This window comes from Podarcis tiliguerta (assembly GCF_965153285.1).
Source record: "Podarcis tiliguerta genome assembly, chromosome: 2".
Classification (NCBI taxonomy): domain Eukaryota; kingdom Metazoa; phylum Chordata; class Lepidosauria; order Squamata; family Lacertidae; genus Podarcis; species Podarcis tiliguerta.
Window position 1 is genome coordinate 31,714,641 of NC_139535.1, and position 24,209 is coordinate 31,738,849.

The 24,209-nt window shown below is 44.7% G+C and overlaps 1 protein-coding gene across 7 annotated transcripts in view; it reads left to right on the top strand.

Annotated features, from left to right (window-relative positions):
* LOC310670128 (contactin-6-like) overlaps nucleotides 1-24,209 on the top strand; it is a 199,204-nt gene that overhangs the window by 134,125 nt on the left and 40,870 nt on the right. For all 7 annotated transcript variants that reach the window (XR_014507533.1, XM_083424816.1, XM_083424818.1 and 4 more), the window contains 3 exons: nucleotides 2,613-2,749; nucleotides 5,757-5,886; nucleotides 6,097-6,247. Coding sequence is in view for 6 of the 7 variants with exons in the window: in XM_083424816.1 (XP_083280942.1) it covers nucleotides 2,613-2,749; nucleotides 5,757-5,886; nucleotides 6,097-6,247 (418 nt within the window). In the remaining variant the exon portion in view is untranslated. The remainder of the gene's footprint in view (nucleotides 1-2,612; nucleotides 2,750-5,756; nucleotides 5,887-6,096; nucleotides 6,248-24,209) is intronic.

A 24,209-nucleotide genomic window follows, 5' to 3' on the forward strand; every position in this document is an offset into this window, starting at 1 on the left:
AGTCAATATATATATATATATATATATATATATATATATATTTAAATGTCCAGTAGCACCTTAGAGACCAACTAAGTTTGTTCTCAGGGCGTGCACATGAAAGCTTATACCAAGAACAGACATAGTTGGTCTCTAAGGGGACGCGGGTGGCGCTGTGGGTTAAAGCCTCAGTGCCTAGGGCTTGCCAATCGAAAGGTCGGCGGTTCGAATCCCCGCGACGGGGTGCGCTCCCGTTGTTCGGTCCCAGCGCCTGCCAACCTAGCAGTTCGAAAGCACCCCTGGGTGCAAGTAGATAAATAGGGACCGCTTACTAGTGGGAAGGTAAACGGCGTTTCCGTGTGCGGCTCTGGCTCACCAGAGCAGCGATGTCACGCTGGCCACGTGACCTGGAAATGTCTTCGGACAGCGCTGGCCCCCGGCCTCTTGAGTGAGATGGGCGCACAACCCTAGAGTCTGTCAAGACTGGCCCGTATGGGCAGGGGTACCTTTACTAAGGTGCTACTGGACATTTTTTTTTATTTCTTTATATATTTTATTTCAAGATAATTATATAAATATTTGGAAAGGTGGAGCGAAACCGGTACAAAATGGAAATAGAAACCTTGTGGCAGTGGACCTTTTATTGGTACCTGAGAAAATACCCACATTTGCCACCATTCAGAGCCACCCATGCTTAAAACAGTTCAGTGTTCAAAGCAAGGAAAAGAAGTGGATGGATTGATGATCGGGCTGGGAGAAGGAGCTGGGAAATTATTGCAGGGGGCAGGAGACTCAGAAGAGCATTCATTTTTGTATTCTGATTTTCCATTTCCACCCCACCCACCCCCAGCTTTATCTCAAGCCCCATTCCAAAGTTTTTGTCTACAGTCTATGGGTCAGGCTGATAGTTCCATAAAGCTCCATTACTGAACATAATAGCTCAGTTCATAGAGCATGAGACTCTTATCCTCAGAGTCATGCGTTTGGGCCCCAAGTTGGGCAAAAGATCCCTGCATTACAATTCTATGATTCTATGTAACCAATAAAAGTCAATTGATGTATAGGAAATCACTTTGTATTCAAACCTTTAAAATTATGCTCTTTCCTTATACTCCAAAATTATGTTGCATATGCCAGAAAGCAAAGCTAAGGTCAAATGCTTACAAAGAAGATACTTTCCAATTGTGTTTCTCCACAGGAAGGAGGATCTTTCAGTAGAGGGGTAATGAGACAAAAATCTAGGCGTAGGATGCAATTTTCATGAATCTCCCCTTTCCTTCTCAGTTATTAGACTATTCCTACCTATCAGGCTGTTTAAAAGATTCCCCCAGCCTTATGGGGCAGATTCTGGAGGGCAGGGGGACTGCAGAGTGAAGGGAGATGAGCAAAAATCATACCCCTGCCTCATTCTGCTAACAGAAACCTCTGCTTGATCAAGGAACACATTATATCAGCAGGTGTCACAATGGGATACAACCCACGGTAGCACACATTACAGCCTTAAAATACATTGAGACTGTTTTTTTGTTTTTTTTACCTTGCCGCATTTCATTTTGATTTTACAAATCCTAGTACACACGTCACATATGATGTGTTTCCACTCCATCTGGTGTTGGCACTTTCAATAATCAAAATGAGTGAGTGAGACAGATTCCCCCTATTCTTGTTTGCGGAGATTAGCCTGCATCTCTCCCCCACCCCCTTCACTGCCTCCTCTTGTTTGAAAATGAATGAGATCCTAACCCACTTACAAGGGGCTGAATTTGAATTTAATGGGGCTGAATTCTAAGAAAACATGAAGGGGATTGTAGTGGGCAGGCTGCAAGTGGTAGCTGGGTGGGAAGTGGGATGCTCCTCCATGATACATCCCAGTGGACTGTGGGTAATTGTGGGTGACGTTGTGTACATGGATTCAAAGACCAGGGTGAAAATGCACTGGAGTCAGAGTGAAGGGTAATGTGTGCATATGTCTTAGCATAGATTTCCTGGTTGCTGCCATTCCAAATGGGGTTTTAGGTTTCATTATGCTGTATAGGTCCAGTAGTGACCAACTCTGGGGTTGCGGCGCTCATCTCACTTTATTGGCCAAGGGAGCCGGTATACAACTTCTGGGTCATGTGACTAAGCTGCTTCTGGCAAACCAGAGCAGCGCACGGAAATTCCTTCCTGCTGGAGCGGTACCTATTTATCTATTTGCACTTTGACGTGCTTTCGAACTGCTAGGTTGGCAGGAGCAGGGACCGAGCAATGGGAGCTCACCCCGTCACGGGGATTCGAACCGCCGACCTTCTGATCGGCAAGTCCTAGGCTCTGTGGCTTAACCCACAGTGCCACCCGCGTCTTTATTATACATTTAACAGTGGATTATGCTGTATATCCACTGTTAAATGTATATTTCTGTACTAATTCCTCATATAATACATAAATGTCACAGACAAAGAAAGTCAACAACAGAGAAATGACCACCTTCAAAGCACACAACATTTCTCCTGAAGAAGTAAACAGTAGGCTGTTCTGATAAGCTCATTTATTTGAATTTATGCTTTTAATTTGTCTCTTGTTCCAAGGCTTTAGGGTAAAGATACCTACAATAAAGTTACAATAATTTCGTGGTTTTTTCCCATTGATAACAGCACCCCCTGAATGGAATAAAAGCATTGAGAATGCCTCTCTCTCTCTTTATGGCACACTGGTTTGGGAATGTGAAGCAACTGGGAAGCCAAGCCCCTCATATAGCTGGTTTAAAAATGGCCAGCCCCTTGCATCAGAGGTAAGATCTGGGGTTCATTTTGGCTTCAGCTCAAAATTTGTAACCAATTCTGCTTTTTGTCAAGCTTTCCTGCTTTTCTTTTGTCGCTTTGAAATTCTAACTCTCTTTTGAATCAATCAGCAACTGGTTCCATTGAGTGATTCCAAATTTTAGCATGACATAAAAAGGTGAACAATATCTCACCACCCACCATTTCCACTCCATGGTTTGAAGGAGAATGCCTAGTAGCACTGCAACAAAATATCTGTGTTGTGCACACCTTTATCAAGCCATTTGTCCATTGCTTTTTTATTTGTGGGTGATTATTTATCAGATTGGTTATATGACTCAAAAGAAAAGCAGCTGAAAAGGATTGGGAAGTAGAGCTTCCATTTGAAATAAAATGCCTATGTTGATGTGTTTCACATTCATATGATTTTGTGGGTCGGTGGGTGGAAAATAGAGAGAGAGAGAGTAAGATTCACTCTGAGGACAGCAACAGCCTGCAGGTTGAACTAAGTATGCAGAAGATATTTGCAGCAAGCTTTGTGGAAGTAAAAAGTGGAGAAGTAATGGAATGTTGTTAATTAGATTGCTGTGTACCATCCATACAACCTGAGGCTGTGTCCTCATCAAATTTTTAAGCTAAGCAAGGTTGGGATGGGTCAATACTTGAGGGAGAATCCTCTAAGGGAAAACCAGAGTGCTGAAGAATCGGTTTAAAAAAGATCAGTAGGAGTCACCCTTTCTTCAGCTACCCTACTCTCTCTCTCTCTCTCTCTCTCTCTCTCTCTCTCTCTCTCTATTGGCATCATCTTAAACCATTAAAAAACCCTGCAGTTATGCACATTTGATTGTTAACACATATGCCCAGAACCAGAGCTACACACATCATGATGATCACACAGACATCTTGTGCATTCAGTCCTTTCTATTCATTTCAACAGAAGGGAATGTTAGAAGTCTTTACTCACATCCCTCCACAAATTTGACACGTGGAAGAGACAGAGCCAGCCAACGTTATTATCATATTTCTTTATATCCCACCTTTTCCCCTGAAAGGGATTCAAGTTGGCATCCAGAGAAAAAATAGAAACAGCTTGAAAACATGGGGGATGGGCAGGACCAATAGTTAGAAAACAAATGTGTGTGAGAGAGAGGAGAGAGAGAGAGAGAGAGAGACACTGGCCTTGACCCCAATGCCTGTATTTGGTGAATACAATATCCACAAGTAAAGAGACAGGACTGTAACTCAGCGATAGAGCATCTGCTTTGCATGCAGAAGGTCCCAGGATCAATCCCTACCATCTCTAGGTAGTGTTGTGTGGGACTCCTGCCTGGAATTCTGCAGAACCGCTGCCTATCAGTGTAGACCAGTGCTTCCCAAACTTGGGTCTCCAGCTGTTTTTGGACTACAGTTCCCATCATCCCTGACCACTGGTTTTGCTAGCTAGGGGTGATGGGAGTTGTAGTCCAAAAACAGTTGGAGAACCAAGTTTGGGAAACCCTGGTGTAGACAGTAATGAGCTAGATGGGCCAATGATCTGACTCCAAATTCCCAACATTCCTATATTTGGAGCCTGTGGAATTAGGGTGCTCACTGGCTTGGAGACACTACTTGTGTAGAGTGCAGAAAGATCAGCAGTGTGTGTGTGCATGTGTGTGTGTGTGTGTGTGTGTGTGTGTGTGTGGCATTGGGGGAATATAACTGTTGCCTCATGCAAAACAATGAATTGAAAATATTCTTCGTCCTTATTTGCGTGTCGAGGTCCCTATGCCATCCCCTAAATAAATCACGCAGCAAAAGAGGCTGAAAAAATTACGTGCCAAGAATATATAACCTTTGGGCCAACCCTCTAAATGGTAACATCAAAATCTCCCCAACAACCCGACATGGCCCAATCACAGTCATGGCCATCCAAACGGTTCCACCCAGCAACCTAGAGGGGGTGTCTTGTTAGACCCCACCGCAACACGTGCTCTCCATGAAGGAGAACACGCTTTCTCGAATGTGAAACCTGATGTAGCCAAACAGCACCATCCATGCACAAGAGGCAGACATCAGCACCCTTGATTTAGGGTGGGAAAACTATCAGAGCTTGAGCTCAGGGGCTATAGAATTCTGACTGACTGACAAAGAAGAATGAAACAGAAAACCAGGAAGATGGGAGATAGAATGGCGTATTCTAAAAGAAGCATGGCTAATAGTTTGGTTTAAAACTGTAAGAGCCTGCTGGAACAGGCCAATGGCCCATCTAGTCCAGCATCCTCTTCCCACAGGGGCAGCCCAATGTCTGTGGAAACCTGCAAACAGAATTCAAGTACAAGACCCCTATGCCCTCCTGCAACCTCCAGACGCTGGTATTCAGAAACATCGGTGCCTCCGACTGGAACACTCCACAGTACCCAATTCGGTTGGAAATACCACTTGCTCATATGTACGTGGGAGCTCTTGTATTCAGATAAGTTCAGAGTACACATCCAGACTTTCACACACAAAACAGATTACTGCATCAGCAGCAGTCAAAAGGCTATTGCATTTTTTGGCCAGCAAGTCTTTTAACACGTATAACAAAGCTATCATAACTCAGACAACATATAGCAGATCCTCAAAGGATCCCCAATACAACCTGCAGCACCCCATGCCAACTCCCTAAAATATATTGAATCATGTCAGGAGTTCACTTGTACAAAGTGTCATCATGCTCCCAGCCTTCCTCCTGATCTAGAACCCAGTTTAAAAGGAATAATGCCTGGTATCTATGACGGAAATACAAGGTGGTGAACTGGAATTGTATTGGCAGCTGATTCAGGTAAATCTAACATGTCAGAGGGCAGAACTACAGGTGTGGCCCCTGGAGATTTGAATTTGGCAACCCTGACATAGAGGCTGTATACACAGACATATGCTCTTTCTTCACTCTAGCAGAGACAACTTCTCTTTCTCCTTAAACTAAATAAAATAAAACATTTTAAACATGGTTTTCATGGTATTAATATTGGCTTCCTTTCTTCCTTCTTTTTCTAGGAAAGATTTCAAATCGAAAACGGAACTCTTACTATAACTATGCTGAACATTTCAGACTCTGGCTTCTATCAGTGCGTTGCAGAAAACCAATACGATTCCATCTATTCCAATGCCGAGTTAAGAGTATTAGGTAAGTTAACTATTCCTTCAAATGGGAAGACTGGAATGATGTAAGCAACTAAGTTCTGAGAATGAAAGTCATATAAGTCATGGAGAAGACAAGTCAAGAGGAAAGGCCCATGCATTTCAAAGCTAAAGAATGAAAACACATTAGTTCATTTTCTTTGAACTGCTATGCCACATATTTCTACACCCACTTTTCAATTTAACTTATTTCTAGTTTCAGCCCCTGATTTTTCCAAACATCCTGTGAAGAAAACGTCAGTTGTCCAAGTGGGAGGCCAAGTTGCGATTGGATGCAAGCCAGAGGCCTCTCCCAAGGCTGTCATTAGCTGGAAGAAAGGCACTGAAACGCTACGTCAAAGCAAAAGGTAACCTCTTTTTTGTTTATTTCTAAGTGATTAATGCTGGAACACTGTTTATCAAATCTTGGCAGGATCCAAGGAGCTACTGGGGCACCTGGAAGGAGCTTTCACTATTTCATTGATTTTTTTTTTACTCTTTTTAAAAAAACAAACAGCTGAAATCCATGTCATGTCACAAACCCCTCAAATATCAACAGCAGTGCCATGTGACATAGTGGGCTGCTGTTCATTAATAGAAAAAAAGTCTAAAGATCATTGGGTGTATCCGATGGTTGTTATTTTCTCCTGCAGGAGAAGCCTGGGAAGCAAAATCATTTCAAAAATGGTGAGATGATTGAAGAAATATGCCAAAATAAAATAGAGCTGCTGGATCAGATAAATTAAATGATACAAAATGATAATCTGATTGAAGTTGACTCTAGGTAATCTGGCTGTTGCATGTACAAGAGCATTCTAAGTTTTATGTTTTTATTTATTAATCTATACACTGCTTTTATGCCAAAATGGCATAAATATTTTCTAAGTTGTACGTCTGTCAGTCTTACAGGGAAACATAAGCCTCCTATTTTCACCTTTTAATATATTAGGTTAAATAAATCAGGTCATTGTTTCTTCAACCCGAATCCCACTCTTTAACTGGACAATGATAATTTTACCTAATGGTCCATCTTTTGGTATCCGAGGAGAAATGTATCCCCTTTACCTACAGGGGCCAGATATGTGTTGGAAATACAGATTTGGAAAACTTCTGAATTCTGAGTTTGATGGCTTCTAAACACAAATAGGAGCCAGGAGCTCCAGCATCATCAGCAGAAAAGTACATCTCCCATGAGGATGTGGAAGAGAAAATTGCATGTGTCACCTCTTTTATTTCTCTTCCATGGTACATTGTCAAACAAGACAAACAGTAGAAGCTCTTTAACTAAAGTTAAGTGACTGAACTGGTGTTGTAACTGCTGCATTACACAACACTAACAAATAAAGACTATACACTGATTGCTAACAGATCTCCTATACGGGATATTAAAAGTGGTGCATAATGTTAAGCCAAAATATTTATTATCTGAAAAGTTTCACATGCATTTGAAATGTTCTACCAGTGTATTCAGCAGACAATTCTTCTGTTGTTTGGTTCCTTTAGTTTGATGATATGCACTGTTAAGTAGCAAAAAATATTGAATCCTAATTTTGAACCACAGGGGACTTTCGTTCATAACTTCTGTATCACCAAATGACCCCATGTTTTAAATAGTTCAGAAAGTTGTTGGTGGTCTCCTAACTATACCTCAAGCCAGGGCTTTTTTCCAGCCATTGCTCATAGGAGCTCAGGTGGGTGCCATTGCCATTCTAACAGAACAAGAGAGAAGTTCATGGCACCTTTTTTCTAGAAAAACAGCAGTGTTTAAAGCCTATTTTATAGGAGGATTAGTTTTGATGCCTCTCAAGCCTTTCCTCCCCTCTCTTTGAAAACTTCTTGAAGAAGTTCCACATTTGATATTAATGAGGCGTAACTAGGGGCTGGATGCTCTAATTTTGAAGGGAGGTTTTGGTTCTGGTTCTGTAATTAATTTTAATCTGGTGGGAAATGTGCTTGATTGACAGACTTCTCAGAGGTGAGTTTTTCTATCTCAAAATAGGTACGAGAGTTTTCAGCAATCCAAGCTGGTGTTGTGCATACTAAGAAATGAGTGTGACTTTAGAGAGACCTTAGGGAGAAACTCTAATCATACAGTTGTGGTAAAACTCATGTGGGAAGGTTTTCATGGCAGTACAGTGTCATGTGCAACTGTTTCCACTGTTGTTGCCTTTCAGTGGGGCTAGGTGGAACCTCAGGTAGAAAATTAAACCCCCCTACGCAGTAAAGTCATGCTCTCTATTATAGAATTGAATATAATAAAGACAAAGGCCATATATGTCTTGGGGAGATGTACAAAGGTCCACAGAGCAGGCTTTAAACAAGAAGTGTTTTCTCATTCCCAGTTGATTAGCCTATTCCAGTGCTTCAGTTTGTCTTATGCTTTCTGTTTAGACAGATAAGAATGGTGTAGAATTGGAGGCGGAATGTAAATTTGGCAATAATTTGAAATATTTTAAATCATTTTGCAATAATAATTTTTAAACTGGTGCTTTAGCAATCTAGGTGAATAACAGTTTTGTTGTTGTAGCTCTGCATTTTGAAGCACCAGATTTAGACAGTGAAGTGGTTCGTACCACGGAGTATACCAAACTATGACTTATCAAGACAACATGAATGTGCAGACTCCTGGACAGTTGCTTGCTGCTGCTTCCCAGCCTTTTTTTACTCTTGCACAAGGCTGAGCTAAGCCAACGTTTGGCTTAGCATGTCATCTGAATCTGGGCTGCTGGTTAAGCTCTAACTAACTAACTAAGTTAGCCCCTTGCTAACTAAAAATTCTATCCAAGAACACACCTTAAGATTGTTCTTCGGCTTACAGTGTCATACAAACCAGACCATAGTTATTACAACCTTCTTTAAGTAGTATCTGATACTAGTCATTCAGATCCTAGTTTTCTCTTATGTGAAACATTATACTGACTTCTGTTCTGAATCTCAGTTGGAATCTTCACCTCATTTTTTTCCTCCTCACCCCCATCACCCAAGTCGTCCTCCTACCTAAACATTGTATTACATCCTCATCAGCCAGAAAGTTAATGTCCATTTTATTTTTTTTTAAATAGACTTCTGTGGGCTTTGGCTTTTAGAGCCAAGACAATGCAAGACAATCAGGACAACGCAAGCTTTCGAAGACAGTTTCACCATAAAAGCAAAATAAATAAAAATTGATCTCTTCTCTTGATGACGTACTTGTATTACTTAGTGGACCAATGAGATTGATTCCTTAGCTGCTAACTTTAATTAATCACTTCAGCTCTATTTCTGGATAATGGGTGAAGTGACAGAAATCAAAGGCATAGATTTCCCTTCATGCTTCCAGTCATCACATTTTGCAGTATCTATTGAGATATGAAAATGCATGCAAAATTTCAGGCCACTCAGCAGAATTGCTTGGATATCTTTTTCTTGTTGCTTCTCACTTCAGCTGAAACCACATTAACACTATGTAGAACTAACAGGCAGCATCACTTTTGCTCTATCAGTTCCTTCTCCACTTCTCAAGATGGAGAGTTTAAAAATTTCAAGGCTGTGAAAAATTTATTTGAGTAATTCCAACGTTCTTATTGACTTCTTTTGCTTCTTATAAATTCCAGTTTTGCCCATATTTTTTCTACTTGAAGTGAAATGCAGTAGCATTTTTTTTAATATGATCTACATTAAAATAGCAGACCTGTGTACAAATACTTGTATTAATGTATAGTGCCATGCGAGGTACCCTATCATTACACACATAGTTATTTACAGCTGTAGCTATTAGCCTGGTCACATAGTGATTATTCTTGATTAAAGCCAGATCATTTATAGACAAGTTAAAAAGCACAAGTCCTAATACTGTTCCTTAGGGAACTTCACTTCTTACATCCTGTCATTGTAATGACGAGGCCTGCTCGTCTTTTTGGGATGAGACAGTTTTTCACACCAGGTTAGCTTGAAAAGATCTCACACCAAGATGGATTTTGAAGGGCTCTCACACAGCCTCCAAAGCTGCTGCCCGCCTTTATTGTAGTGTTCAGCAAAAGTGATACAACAATGTATCAGCTAGCAGACAAAGACAGTACAGTATCTCACGTCACCTCAGACCATGTTACGTGGACCAATCGCTACATTAGCATGAACTGTTCACGCGTTGTCCATGCTCCAAGCAGCATCTTGCTTTGCCCTGTAAGAAACTTCTGCCCATGCGCTTATGCATAAGCAACCATTTTCCCACATTGTAAGAACTGTTAATGTATTGCTACTTACTCACTGTTTTCCAGTCTTTAACAAGTTACTGCTCCCACGAGTGCTAAACTTACTCTTGAGTCTTTGGTAACACAGATTACTGAAAGCATTTGAAAGTCAAAATGCACAGTGTCTACTAGATCCTCCCTATCCATATGCTTAGTAAGACCCTCAAAGATCTCCAAAGGTTTAGCTAGACATGACTAGCCATTGTAGCAACCATGCTGGTTCTTCTTCAGCAAGACTTGTTCTTGTACATGCTTGGTAATTCTGTCTTTAAGAATGGTTTCTACAAATTTTACCCAAACAGATATTGAGCTAAGTGGCCTGTAATTTCTAATATCCCCCCTTTTTATATAAAAATTGTGTTATTTGGATCATTTTCGAGTCCACTGGTATGGAGGCTGATCTTAAGGGAAAGTTCCATATTTTTTGTCTGAATATCAAAATGCGAGAAGGTGGACAAGAACATTAACAGAGAAACTCTGATATGAGAGGAACAAAACATTTCTTTCTTCAAAGTAACAATAAGAGAGGTGAAGGTCTGCACTTCTCCCTTTCCTATCATTCTTAGTTCTCATTTCTTCCTTTGTTGTAACTTTTCAGCTGAAAGTGACAATTTGCTGGCCTCAGTTTATCAAAACTTTTATAGTTTTCCTTTGTTGGATGTGAAAGTGTATGAAACTTTTTTAATGAGTGCCCTTGCACCTTCTCAGAGCTGTGACTTTTGCATGGTCCATTGGCACCTCTGGAAAGTTCAGCACAGATTTTGCTCAAATGAAACATTAGGCTCCATCAGCCAGCCAGTAACAGTAGCAAGCTAAATTATTAAAGAAAATGTTAAATTCTCCCATACATAACTTCTATATATTTTTAAAAAAATAAACCTTTTTTGATAACCACTACAACAACAAAACTAACCTGAATTCTTTCCCTTGTTCTTTACCCACTAAAGGTTTTTTGCTGAGTCCACACAGCACAGAATTCTTTTAAATGTAATTATGTGTTAATAAGTTCATGTTCATAGATATGCAGAAAAAGTCTTTATGACACTTAGATTGCAACAACAGTGATTGGGTTACAATCATAGAGAAACTAGGCAGCCTGGCTGACCAGGAAGGAAAAGCAATCAGAAGACACAGACAATTATTCAAGGGAGTTAAAGATGGTGCCCAAAAAAAAAAAGGGGGGGGGATCTTTGAGGACAGAAATTAGATAGACCAAGATGCAAAAAAGAAGAAGTAAATATAGACATATAAGCATACATTAATTGTGATACAAGTGTCATATAATCCTATTATTGAAATAATTTAACTGCCCGATACATGGTGAGTATGGAATGAGATTTAACTTGAGAACTGTGAAACACTTACAAAACAGAAAAAAATGGGTGTGTCCATGTCTAGTACCTACACACAGAGAAAGCAGCTCCTACGACTTAAGAGAGCCATATTCAATATCACTTATCCCAAGCGGGCCAATGTGCAAGGTGAACAAGACTGCCCACCTTTCAGTCACATGACATCATCATGAAGTCAGTTGAAACATTTCCCTTTACAGACTGTACTGAATTCAAACTGACCTGCAAAGGAAAAATGTGGGGAGTGGAGCCATGTTCCTGGGGCCCTGGCCCAACTGTTGGGCATGTTGCTACATGTCCATGCATTAGAATGACTGGCTGATTTGAAGATGCCTGCACTGCTTGCACATGGGCTTCTTCAACTGCAGATGACCACACAAACATGTGGCATCTGAGGTTGGGTACAGGACCATGGATGGGGCCAAGAGTGCAGCCCCACACCCCAGTAATCGCTTGATGCCTCTTTCACATGAAGTCATGGTGCTTAAGTAACATGGCTCTGAGGTGGGAATGGATTGAACTATAGGACGTGGGTGTACAATATGGGCACAGTTCTTTATGTTTCCGTGATGTGCTCATGGCAGTAAATTCTTACATACAAGGCTTCTTCACACAAAAAATATGAAATTTATGAGCCAGAAAGGTGGGTTGTTTGTTGTTGTTGTTTACCCCACCCCCTTGTTGAGGATACTGTTATAGAAGAGTTAAAGCTCAGTACTGAAGCACATGCTATTTATGTTGGATGTGAAAGGTTCCCTTCTCAGCATCTCCAAGGAGGCTGGGAAAGACCTCTGTCTGGATTCCATGGCTCATAGGCGTAGACAATATGGAGCTAAATATATCAATGTTCTGACCTGTGTATCTGCTTCCTATATTCCTAAATAAAGATAGATTGGGAGTGATTCACTCTAGGCAGAAGGGTCATCAAAATCCCTTTGAATTCTCTTTAAACCTCTTAATTGTTTCATTGAAGACTTGAGTCTTTTACCATGGTTCACAATTAATGGTATTTCAGTTCACCAGCACCAATATTAGACTTAGAAACTAACGATGTTGTGACTATCTCAGATTAGTGGATTTTTTTTATTTTGTACAATAAAATATACAGGTAAACTGAGATTTAAAACTAAAAGAAATGTACCTGAGCTCCAGACTCCTAATATTTCACTGCACATTACTAAGTGGGTGGTTTTATTCATCTTTTGAAGCTGGGCATCATGATTGGGAACCAAAGAGATTAATTTAGGAGCGCCTAAGAATTTGAGTACAGCCAGTGACTTCTCCTCGCCCCCTTGAACAGTAGTCTCCCATAATAAACCCTTTTAAAAGGCTTCCTGGGTTCAATTTTGAGTTGTTATGTGGCATGAGGTTGCTGCTGTTTGAACACAAACCCAAAGCTTCCCTAGTTGTGTGGTTCTTTGAATGCCGCTCCATGAATCTAAATCAGGATCTTAATAGCTGGATATAGGAAGTCATTGTCTTCAACTTTTAAACTTCAGGATTTATGTTTTGTTGTGTTCTTTTATTTTTTATTTTTAAGACAACAGCATCTGCTTGGTGTGCTTTCTGTTTCTGTCTTCCTCCCTCTTTCCACGCTTCCCCTCCCCTCTCTCACACACACACTTTAATCTTCTCAATGAATTGCAAAGGAGATAATCACAAAGGACGACACATTTCATATCTACACAGTGTTTCCCAATAACAAATATTTGTATTTTTAGTTTATACACCCCAAGGTGTGCTTAGAAAAAAAAACACAAATGGAATATAATTGCCTCTTTAATTAGCAGGAATATTTTTTCTCTCACTTATTGTTGCTAATAATTTTATTTACTCAAATGTCTTTAATAAGCCTGTTCAACTGGAATTTGGAATTCTGTTTTGATCCAAATTAACCTCAGGTTTAATAGTATATATTTTATTTGCACTGAAATTGTGGCAACTGATTTCAAAGCTCATTAAAATCTGCTCTGAGATAGGGAGAAGACTCTTTTACACATAGTTAAATGGAGTTTTATTAAACTGTGGTATTATTGCCATACAAATTACACACAGATAAGTAGAAAGATCATTAACATATTGTTACAGGCCACACCGATATCTGCTGTGCAATGCAAGATTCCAGGAGTCTTGGCATTAACCAGGGTTTCTGTTTCCTTTGGGGGAAATGAGATGGAGACAGGTTATGGCATTTACATCAAGAGGGGCTCATCAGCATCCTAAGCACCTTCCCCATGTTTCTCTTTAACAGCCTGCTCCAGCAGGCAAGCATGGCTATTGCCTGTCAGTCCCCACATGAAGTCATCCCCACTTCTTCCTTCTCCTTCCCAGCAGCACTTGCCAGAAACAGCTCCGCCCTTTACACTTCCAGCATCCCCCTGCCACCTCCGGTCACTGTAGCAACCTCTGTAACTCAAGCACATTGCAAAAGACAGTGTCCCCTGTTGCTTGCATCAGGCATCCTACCACAAAAGCTACTGGGCAGAGGGTCTTGTGTTTTGCTGATGGCTTACTATTATCAAACAAACCAGACTGTTATCAGCCTTTTGTTTCTTGAACCACACAGCCGCCAGAGAGCCATAGTTCGGCTGCCCTCATGAGGAAGCTTGCCAGGATTATTCCCAGCCCCTGCTAAACAATTTAGGGTGAATTTAGGAGTTTGCTCAAATTTCAACCCTTCACTGAATGTAGAATGTCTCTCTCCCCCCCAACTCAACAATATAATGAAAATCATAAGAGTCTAAGATGTATTCTAGTGGCACTATTGACAAATACGTCATTAGGCAGACCTAATTCACTTGACCTAATTCTGCTGTCAGTTCAGAAGCACACAAATCAATTAATTTAATGATTTTAATATTCCTCTAAAGAAAACTGGAGGGACTGAGTACAATGAAATCTGCCCTTGTATTTGCTTTCTTCTCTTTATTTTTTCCCCATAGTTGCCCTATAGGCTGAAACTATAATTTGGTTAAACTCTCCTTTTCACTCTTTTCTGTAAGAGTAGATGCTTTTGTGTGAATTGTTTGTAGACTTTTCTTTTATGAGATGTACTGAATGGGGTATGAGCAGAAGAATGACTGAGATAAGAGAGGTGAATGAAAGCTGTGTATAGTCTTTGGCCTCTGTTCAGAGAACTATTCACTGCAGTTTGATTCAGGAAAAAAAGCATACTATTGTATCTGAAGACCAGTTCTTCCATCTAAGGGCAGCTCCACATACTACAAATGGCTTCGAAAAATACCAGTGTATCTTGCAGCAGACAAGTTATTTATTTATTTATTTAACTTATTTGTAACATGCCTGCTTAATAAATGTTTATCTACATGGGTAACAATGTGGATATCACAGATGAGCATCCATATATGTATTTGACACCAGAATGTACTAGTCTGAAAAACCAGGTCCCAGAATGTGATGTCTAATCATTCACATGGTTTCTGTAGGAAACACTGGAGCAACATTGGGGTTTCCTATTGCACTCATGTCTGGATGAGCTCTGAGCTGCCCCTGAGCCAATACTAGGTTGCCTAATGGCAGTGGACTTTTCTTCACTGGAATGTTTTTCTATATAGCAGGGATAGGGATCTTTTGAATATTGTTGAACTACAAATCCCATCATCCCTGACCATGTTGGCTGGGCCTGCGGAGAGCTGCATGGGTTTTTCATTCTTGCTATTAAAGAATAAATTTTGTCCCAGGAGTTCTATAGTTGTTTTTTTTAAAAAAAAATACAGACGACATTAAACTTGTATCACTGCTTAGAACAGAGTAGAAGAAGCATAACACCAGCTAACTTCTTTGTTTAAAATCTATTAGCACATGCTGATTAGTTTCTATTTTTTGAATTTCCCATTAGCCTTCCTAAACAGATCTAATGCTTTCATTTTCTGCAGATCAAGGGAATCGGTCATTAACAATATTTTGTTCAGATGAGATGCTTGGCCCATTTTTAATTAAAATGTGAACATATGATCACAGCTTGATTTCTTTCACACTTCCATTTAAATGTGTGTGTGACTCTTCCAAATGAACACAGTTGTTCTTTTTCAGAGGTGTGTTTCTGCATAGTGTGAGCAAAGGTCTGTTATGTCAAAGACAGCGAAAGAGTGTGTCTCTTCACACACATACACATATACAGGTGACTGTAGGAAAGGGAAGAGGGAAATTTCATGCTACATTTCTTCCATGTGGTAATGCAATGTCAAAAGAGAGGTGTTTCTCCTAATAAAGAAATACATTTATGCACAGTACTGTCAATGATAGTATATTTTTATTTGCAAAATATTAAATATTAAACAGTTTATCGTTTATTTTTTAAAAATGTCTTTAAACATGCATTATCATACTAAGCTCATGTGGTAAATTCATAATGGAAGTGGGACCTGAACCCAGTTTTCCAAAGTACAGTGGTACCTCGGTTTTCGAACGTAATCCATTCCAGAAGACCCTTCAAGTTCTGAAACGTTCGAAAACTGAAAACTTAATAGCTGACAGCTAGGCCTCAGGTTCTTGCACTCAGCGGACACTGCGCGGCATGTTTGAATTCCGAGGCGTGTTTGAAAACCAAAGCATTTAGGGTATTTCCGGGTTTACAGCGTTCGAAAACCAAAATGTTGGTCAACCTAGCATGATATAGTGCTGCATAGTCCATATTGCATTACTAAACTAGCAGCAATGTCTGAAAGAGTAAAGGTTATTTAATTCAATGGCTCCAGTGGAAGAAAGTGCATCCATATAACATAAACAAGAACACAGATTCAAAATTAATATTTGCCCCTAAATGAATTAAACCTCAAATGCAAAAGCCTAAGCCTGTTTCTTTTTAGGTGTTTCATTTTTTTGGGGGGGGGTGTAATGTCCAGTTATAAGGATAGTCATGTGTCAGGGGTTCAGGAGAAGAGTCGCAGGAGAGGCAGGAAACGGAGAGCGAGGGGGAGGAGTCTGAAGGAAATGTCAGCGACGACAGTAGTCCGAGGTCTCTGAGTCTCTCCAGTGACTCGGAGGATTCACAGAAAGGGGCCCCCATGGTCAGGGCAAGGGGGACACCTCGGGAAGAAGGGGCCAGAGGGGACTCAGAGAGTAACAGCTGGAAATCCGGACCAGCTTCCCCCCCAGAGGGCAGTAGGGGGGAGGAGTCCAAGGCATCGGGATCAGGGGACGCGCAGGCAGAGGGAGAACGTGAGGCAGGAGTGGCCACACCCTCGTCAGGGAGCGAGGAAACGGTCATCAGGAAAGTTAAACGCGCGCGCGCGCCAAGTTCAAATGTACAGGAGGGCGGCAAGGTGAGCAGCCCGGGTAGGGAGCCAGGTCCTAAAGCCCGCCGAAGAGAGGGGGAGGAGTCAGAGGGGTCAAGCTCGGCGTCAGAAGAGTCCAGGAGGGAAGAGACACCGGGGGGTAGTAAGACCCAGAGGAAGAGAGAGAGAAGGAAGAGGTGGAGTAAGATTAGAGTGTTAAGCTGGTGCACAGGGGGCGGAGATCCAGATAGAGCTTCGCCGGTCTAAAGCTCAGACGTAGAGCTGGGACGCTGAGACTTGTAAATGGAGACTATTCTTCAATAAAGACTTTGATACTGTACTACCGGCTAGCGTTGGTCCTTGGTGAGCTGGGACCCGGAGCCAGCTCTGACAGTAAGCTCTATCTCCAAATTTTAAAGTTTTGGCACCAAAGACCTCGCCACGTGAGTTGACGCAGCGAGGGCAGAGGAGGGGTGCTTCCAGCTCACAAAACTCAGGCAAGATGACGACGGAAGAGCAGATATCAGCCCTGCAAGAAGCTGTGACACGACTCAGCACGGAGGTAATTGCATCCAGAAAAAGAGAGGAGGAAATGAGTAGCGCCTACCGGGATCTCCAAGTAAGATTGGACGTGATTTCCAAACAGGGGCCACCTGGATCCAAAGCAGAGGGCATTGGATTGGGAAAGAGGGGAGGCAGCCTTGTATCCCATTTTGACGGGAGTTTACAGCAGTACCCCAACTTTAGAGCAGACCTGTTGTTTGCGCTGGATCTGCTTGACAAAGACTTTAGAGATGAAAGAGAGAAAGTGGGGTTTATCCTATCCCATTTGCATGGTGAAGCCAAAACGTGGCTGAGAAATTTAGGGAGGGACAATGATCCGGCGCTCCAAGACGCGAAGGCTTTCATTAAAGCTATGGACTCGTGTTTTTTATCAAAGATAGACGTTGATATTGCCAGGAGAGACATACATGGACTTAAGCAAGGCAAAGCCAGCGTGCGTCAGTACCATACGCGTTTCTTCGGACTGGTTCATGCACTGGGATGGGACAAAGCTTCTGCGCCAGTGAGAGATCTCTTTTGGGAGGGCTTGAATGCAGAAGTAAAAGCCGAAATTGGAAGGGGGGAGAGGCCAAGGAGCACCCAGGAAGTGGTCCAGAGGGCTCTGGAGATCGGGGTGCATCTGGAGGAACGTCCTTACAACAGAGAAGAAGGACGTTGGGGAAGGGCACCAGCCAGAGCACCTCCCTTCTATCCCAAAGAAGCAGCGCGTGCGCAGTCCACGCCCTCACAGGGAGGGGGAGAGGAACCGATGGAATTCGGAGGTGCCAGGGCTCAGTCAGCTACCAGAGCCCTCACGCCGGGAGCAGTCAAACCGAAGCCTCCTAGAGGGAACAGGAAGTGCTACATCTGCGACAGTGCTCAACACATGGCGAAAGAGTGTCCCCAGAGGCTCCACAAGCATACTGCAGCATCGGCAACAGTGACAGAAGCAACGCAGCAGGGAAACGACAGAGTCTGGCTGGAGGAAGAGGTACTGGGGTCCAGCCAGACAAATCAATGAAACAATCCCCAGAGATTTTGCAGCCCACAGACCCCCTCCCACCCAAACCAGTGGTGCAGCTTACAGCGTCTCTCCAACTGCCCAACGGAAGCACTCTGGAAGTGCCGATCACCATTGACTCCGGCAGCAACGCCGACTTTATAGGACTGGATTTTGTTCAGCGACACAATATACCACTGCTGCCAGCCACACTGCCCCTGAAGGTTGTCACAGTGGATGGCAGAGACTTGTTAGGGGGGCAGGTGGTGCAACAAACGCAACCAATGGTGATGCGGATTGGGAACCACCAAGAGGTCATCAGCTTCAACGTCACCAAACTGTCAGGCACGCCGGTAGTGTTGGGCATGAGTTGGCTGCACAGGCACAGTCCAGCATTGGCGTGGTATCAACGCCAATTGACCTTCGGTTCCTCCTATTGCGCGGAACATTGCATTCTTCATAGCCCGGACGGAGGAGGGGAAGACACGCAGCTACAATTGAGCACGCTGCAAGCAGTGCCACGCAAGTACGCAGCGTTTTTGGAGGTCTTCTGCGAGAAGGAAGCGGACAAGCTGCCTCCCCACAGGCCCTATGACTGCCAGATTGACCTCCTGCCAGGGGCGACGCTGCCAGCCGGGAAACTGTATTCCATGTCTGAAGACGAGCTGCAGGAGCTCAAGGAGTTCATAGACCTCAACTTGAAGCGCGGTTTCATCCGGGAGTCGAAGGCAGCGGGGGGCAGTCCTGTATTCTTTGTGAAGAAAAAGGACACGCCCCAAAAAAGACTTGTAGTGGATTTCAGGCTCTTAAATTCAAAGACCAAGCCCACAGCCTTTCCAATGCCCAAAATAGATGACCTGCTTGCAACGGTGAGGAAAGGACGCGTTTTTACAAAGTTGGATCTGAGAGGGGCGTACAACCTGATTCGCATGCGGGAGGGGGACGAGTGGAAGACTGCCATGTTCACGCCCCTGGGCACATATGAATACAGAGTTATGCCCTTCGGTTTACAAAATGGCGCCCACTGTTTTCAAGCGTTCATGCATCACGTCCTGGCGGGTCTTCTCTACAAGAAATGCGTCTGCTTCTTGGACGACATCCTGATATTCTCAGAATCTGAGGAGACCCACGAGGGGGACGTCAAGGAGGTTCTGCAGCGACTGCAGGAGCATCGGCTGTACGCAAAGCTGGAGAAGTGCCAGTTCGACAGGAAGGAGGTGGACTTCCTGGGCTACAAGCTGTCGGACAAGGGGCTCGCCATGGACAGCGCCAAGGTTCGCGCGGTGTTGGATTGGAAGAGCCCGCGCAATCGGAAGGAGGTCCAGAGGTTTGTGGGGTTTGCCAATTTTTACCGCAAGTTCATCAAGGGGTTCGCGATGCAGACAGCGGCCATTACCGACACGCTCAGCTCAAAGAAGAAGAAGTTCATCTGGACGGAGCAAGCGGAGCAGTCCTTCCAGAACCTCAAGCGTCTCTTCTCGTCCGAAGGGCAGCTACTGCATGTGAATCCCAGCAAACCGCTGAGGGTTGAGACGGACGCCTCAGACAGAGCCGTGGGTGCCGTACTGTTGCAGGAGGACCCGCAGGGGGACTGGCGCCCGTGTGCCTTCTACTCCAGGAAGCTCAGCAAGTCAGAGCAGAACTACACCATCTGGGACAGGGAGTTGCTGGCCATTCATGCAGCATTCAAGGCGTGGCGGCACTTCCTCATCGGGGCCAAACACACGGTGCAGGTTCGCACGGATCATAAGAACTTGGAGTACTGGCGCACGGCAAGGTTCCTGAACCAGCGGCACATCAGATGGGCGGAGTTCTTTGCGGATTTCGACTTCAGGATTGAATACATCCCAGGCGACAACAACATCATGGCAGATGCACTGTCCAGAAAGCCGCAATACCTCGAAGAAGCGGCGCCAGCAGCGGCCAAGCACATTTTCGCCCAGAAAGCCTGGGCGTGCGCTTCCGCAACTGTGGACCTAGAGGCGGTCCGTCGAGCACTGCAGGAGGACTCCTTCGCTCTAGCCAAGATGGAGGAGGTGCGCAAGGGCACGGTGAAAAACGACGAGTTCCAAATACGGGACGGATTGCTCATCCGCAGAGGAGCACTCTATGTACCGGGAGATGAGCTCCGTGCGAAAGTACTGCAACAGTTACACGACGCGCCAACCGCCGGGCACTTCGGCAAAGAGAAGACGGCGGAACTCGTTGCCAGAGATTTCTGGTGGCCCAAGATGAGGGGGGAAGTCGCGGAGTACGTCTCGAGGTGCGACACCTGCCAAAGGGCCAAGTCAGTACACAAACCTCCGGCAGGACTGCTCGAACCGCTGCAGACCCCGAGCGAACCGTGGGAGAGGGTGGCACTGGACTTTGTCACGGATTTACCCAGCTCGAGGGGTAAAACGGCAGTGCTAGTGGTGGTGGACATGTTCACTAAAATGGCCCACTTCATTCCGTGCGCAAAGGTGGCCACGGCAGAACAGACCGCCAAACTGTTCATAGACCACGTCTTCAGAGTGCATGGACTGCCACGGTCTATCTTGTCCGACAGGGGGCGCCAGTTCATTTCGAGCTTCTGGCAGAAGCTGATGGGTTTCCTGAACGTCAAGATCAACCTAGCGTCGGCGAGACACCCGCAGACCAACGGACAGGCGGAGCGCGTCAACGCCATCATGCAGCAGTACCTGAGATGCTATGCAAATCAACAGCCGACGACATGGGTGGACTACCTGCCGCTCGCTGAGTTCGCCTACAACAACACGAAGCACGTGTCCACAGGGGTGACGCCGTTCTTCGCCAACAACGGGAGGCATCCCAGAACCTTCCCGGGATTAGAGAGACTAGGGGAGGGGGAGCCACAGGCAGCGGAAGTCTTGGCGGCGGAATTGCAGGAAGTCCACGAGCAGCTTAGGAGGCAGTTAGAGCTGGCAAAGCACGCATACAAACTGCAGGCTGACAAGCACAGAAGGGTTGGGGAAGAAATACAGGTGGGTGACTGGGTGTGGTTAGCGGCCCACGCAGTGCCGACCAGATCCTTAGCTAAGAAGAAACTCGGACATAAGCAGCTAGGACCTTACCGGGTTGAGGCACAGATCAATCCGGTGGCCTTCCGGTTGACACTTCCGGAAGGATCCAGAATGCACCCAGTATTCCATAGGTCGGTGCTCACGCCCTACAAAGCACCTCACCGATTTCAGGCGCAGAGCACGGCACCAGACCAGTATAGGGAGATCCCCCCAAGGAGGGAGTCGCCAAGTAGGGAACCCATCAACCAGGTCACAGAGATTTTGGACTCGAGATGGGGGGAAGAGGGAGTAGAATATTTTATCGCAAGGGAAGGTACCCCGGCCAGCGCCAACAGTTGGGTGCCGGACTATGCCCTGGACGAGCCTCTCCTCAAAGAGGAGTTTCATGCCTTGTTCCCACACAGGCCCATGCCAGCCGAGTATTTCGACGACTGGCTTTTCACACCCACGCTTTCTACCAGCACGTTCCAGGGATTCACCTCGGACGAAGAACCAGCATTAGAGACACGTTCACCGGAGGGCTCGCCCTCGGGGTTTGCCTCAGACCGCTCCTTTTGGTGGGACAATCGAGGAGAGGAGAGGTGGCTGAGGGGCCCTTGGCAGGCAACGGACCCAGAGGGGAACGAGGGTGAGAGGGACATGGACGTGATGGGGGAGGACGTGGGGTTCGAGCATGGCGGCACGGAGATGGAAGCAGAGGAGAACGAGGTCGGCGAAGACATGGAGGACGAGCCGGATTTCTCTAACTGGATGCACGCCACGGGGGACGAACTGTATCCACCATTCACCCCCACAACGACGGAGCACCCAGCACCCCCGCCGGAGGAAGGGGAGGGGGGAAGGGGGGGCTTCGAGGGGGGGATGGATGTCAGGGGTTCAGGAGAAGAGTCGCAGGAGAGGCAGGAAACGGAGAGCGAGGGGGAGGAGTCTGAAGGAAATGTCAGCGACGACAGTAGTCCGAGGTCTCTGAGTCTCTCCAGTGACTCGGAGGATTCACAGAAAGGGGCCCCCATGGTCAGGGCAAGGGGGACACCTCGGGAAGAAGGGGCCAGAGGGGACTCAGAGAGTAACAGCTGGAAATCCGGACCAGCTTCCCCCCCAGAGGGCAGTAGGGGGGAGGAGTCCAAGGCATCGGGATCAGGGGACGCGCAGGCAGAGGGAGAACGTGAGGCAGGAGTGGCCACACCCTCGTCAGGGAGCGAGGAAACGGTCATCAGGAAAGTTAAACGCGCGCGCGCGCCAAGTTCAAATGTACAGGAGGGCGGCAAGGTGAGCAGCCCGGGTAGGGAGCCAGGTCCTAAAGCCCGCCGAAGAGAGGGGGAGGAGTCAGAGGGGTCAAGCTCGGCGTCAGAAGAGTCCAGGAGGGAAGAGACACCGGGGGGTAGTAAGACCCAGAGGAAGAGAGAGAGAAGGAAGAGGTGGAGTAAGATTAGAGTGTTAAGCTGGTGCACAGGGGGCGGAGATCCAGATAGAGCTTCGCCGGTCTAAAGCTCAGACGTAGAGCTGGGACGCTGAGACTTGTAAATGGAGACTATTCTTCAATAAAGACTTTGATACTGTACTACCGGCTAGCGTTGGTCCTTGGTGAGCTGGGACCCGGAGCCAGCTCTGACATCATGAAAATATTCTTCTCTACCACATTCTTGCCTTCCAAACATGGATTGCATATAAACTATTTGTGACATTAATATTTTTACCTTCCCCTCAGGGAATTCAGAATTGCATACAGTGTTCTTCCCCCTGTTCTTTTTATCTTCACAACGACAGTATGAGATAGGCTTGGTCAAGAGATTGTTACATATCCAAGCTTTAAAAATAAGGTCTATTTGCACAGTTCCCCTATTTGGGTAAGGTTTCCCCCCCCCCGCCGCCGCCCCTGCATTTGGACTGTAGCATGGAGGGAGATTTAACCTCATGGACCAAAAACCTCAACCTTTCTCAGCAGCCCCATTGGAGCTGCTATTAAAATAACATACTGTCTGGGTCTAGTTTGGAATTAAGCAAATATCTGCATGAATATAAATGGCAGAAGCAGACAGAACAATAGTGTACAGTGGTACCTCAGGTTACAGACGCTTCAGGTTACAGACACTTCAGGTTACAGACTCCGCTAACCCAGAAATAGTACCTCGGGTTAAGAACGTTGCTTCAGGATGTGAACAGAAATCGCGTGGTGGCGGCGGGGCAGCAGCAGGAGGCCCCATTAGCTAAAGTGGTACCTCAGGTTAAGAACAGTTTCAGGTTAAGAACGGACCTCCGGAACCAATTAAGTTCTTAAACTGGAGTACCACTGTATCAGTATGCAGGGCTCACCAAAAACTCAATAGGTCTACAAGAACACATTTGGTCAAATACAAAATCGATAGAAAGCCTTTTCCATGCAAGAGCCTGAGTGTTCAATAGTGCTGTATTTTGCATCCACAGAAGAATGTGAATCATCAGCAAGTGTAGCCTACTGCAGAGTTCATGGTGGTTAATTATGGCAGCATGCAACACAGGATTTCCATTCTCGGGTTTACTGTCAATGTTTACATTTTTAAAACAGAAAGCTCCTAATTCAGGAGTAATTTTAGAACTCCTTCTGACTGCTACCATGGTGTTTTTTTATTTATTAAACATTTATTTCAGGAGCAAAGATAATAGATCTACCTCTAATTGGACCAGTTGATTTTAAACATAGCAAGACACTTATCTTCTCAACCTCTCAAAGGGCGCAGGGTAACCTAAAACATGAGTGCCCACTGTATGCCTGAATGCACGAGTCATTATAATCCACTGAGCCATGGCTTTGTAGAAGTGAGCATAGTTAAAAACAAAATCCAAGCTAAAGTTCAGGGAATAAATCAGCATCAGTAATCCATCTCTAAGTGGGACTGACTTCCTAAATTAAGAAAAATTTTCATTAGGGTGACTTTTCAACTCTATTAAATTTGTCAGAATGGTTTG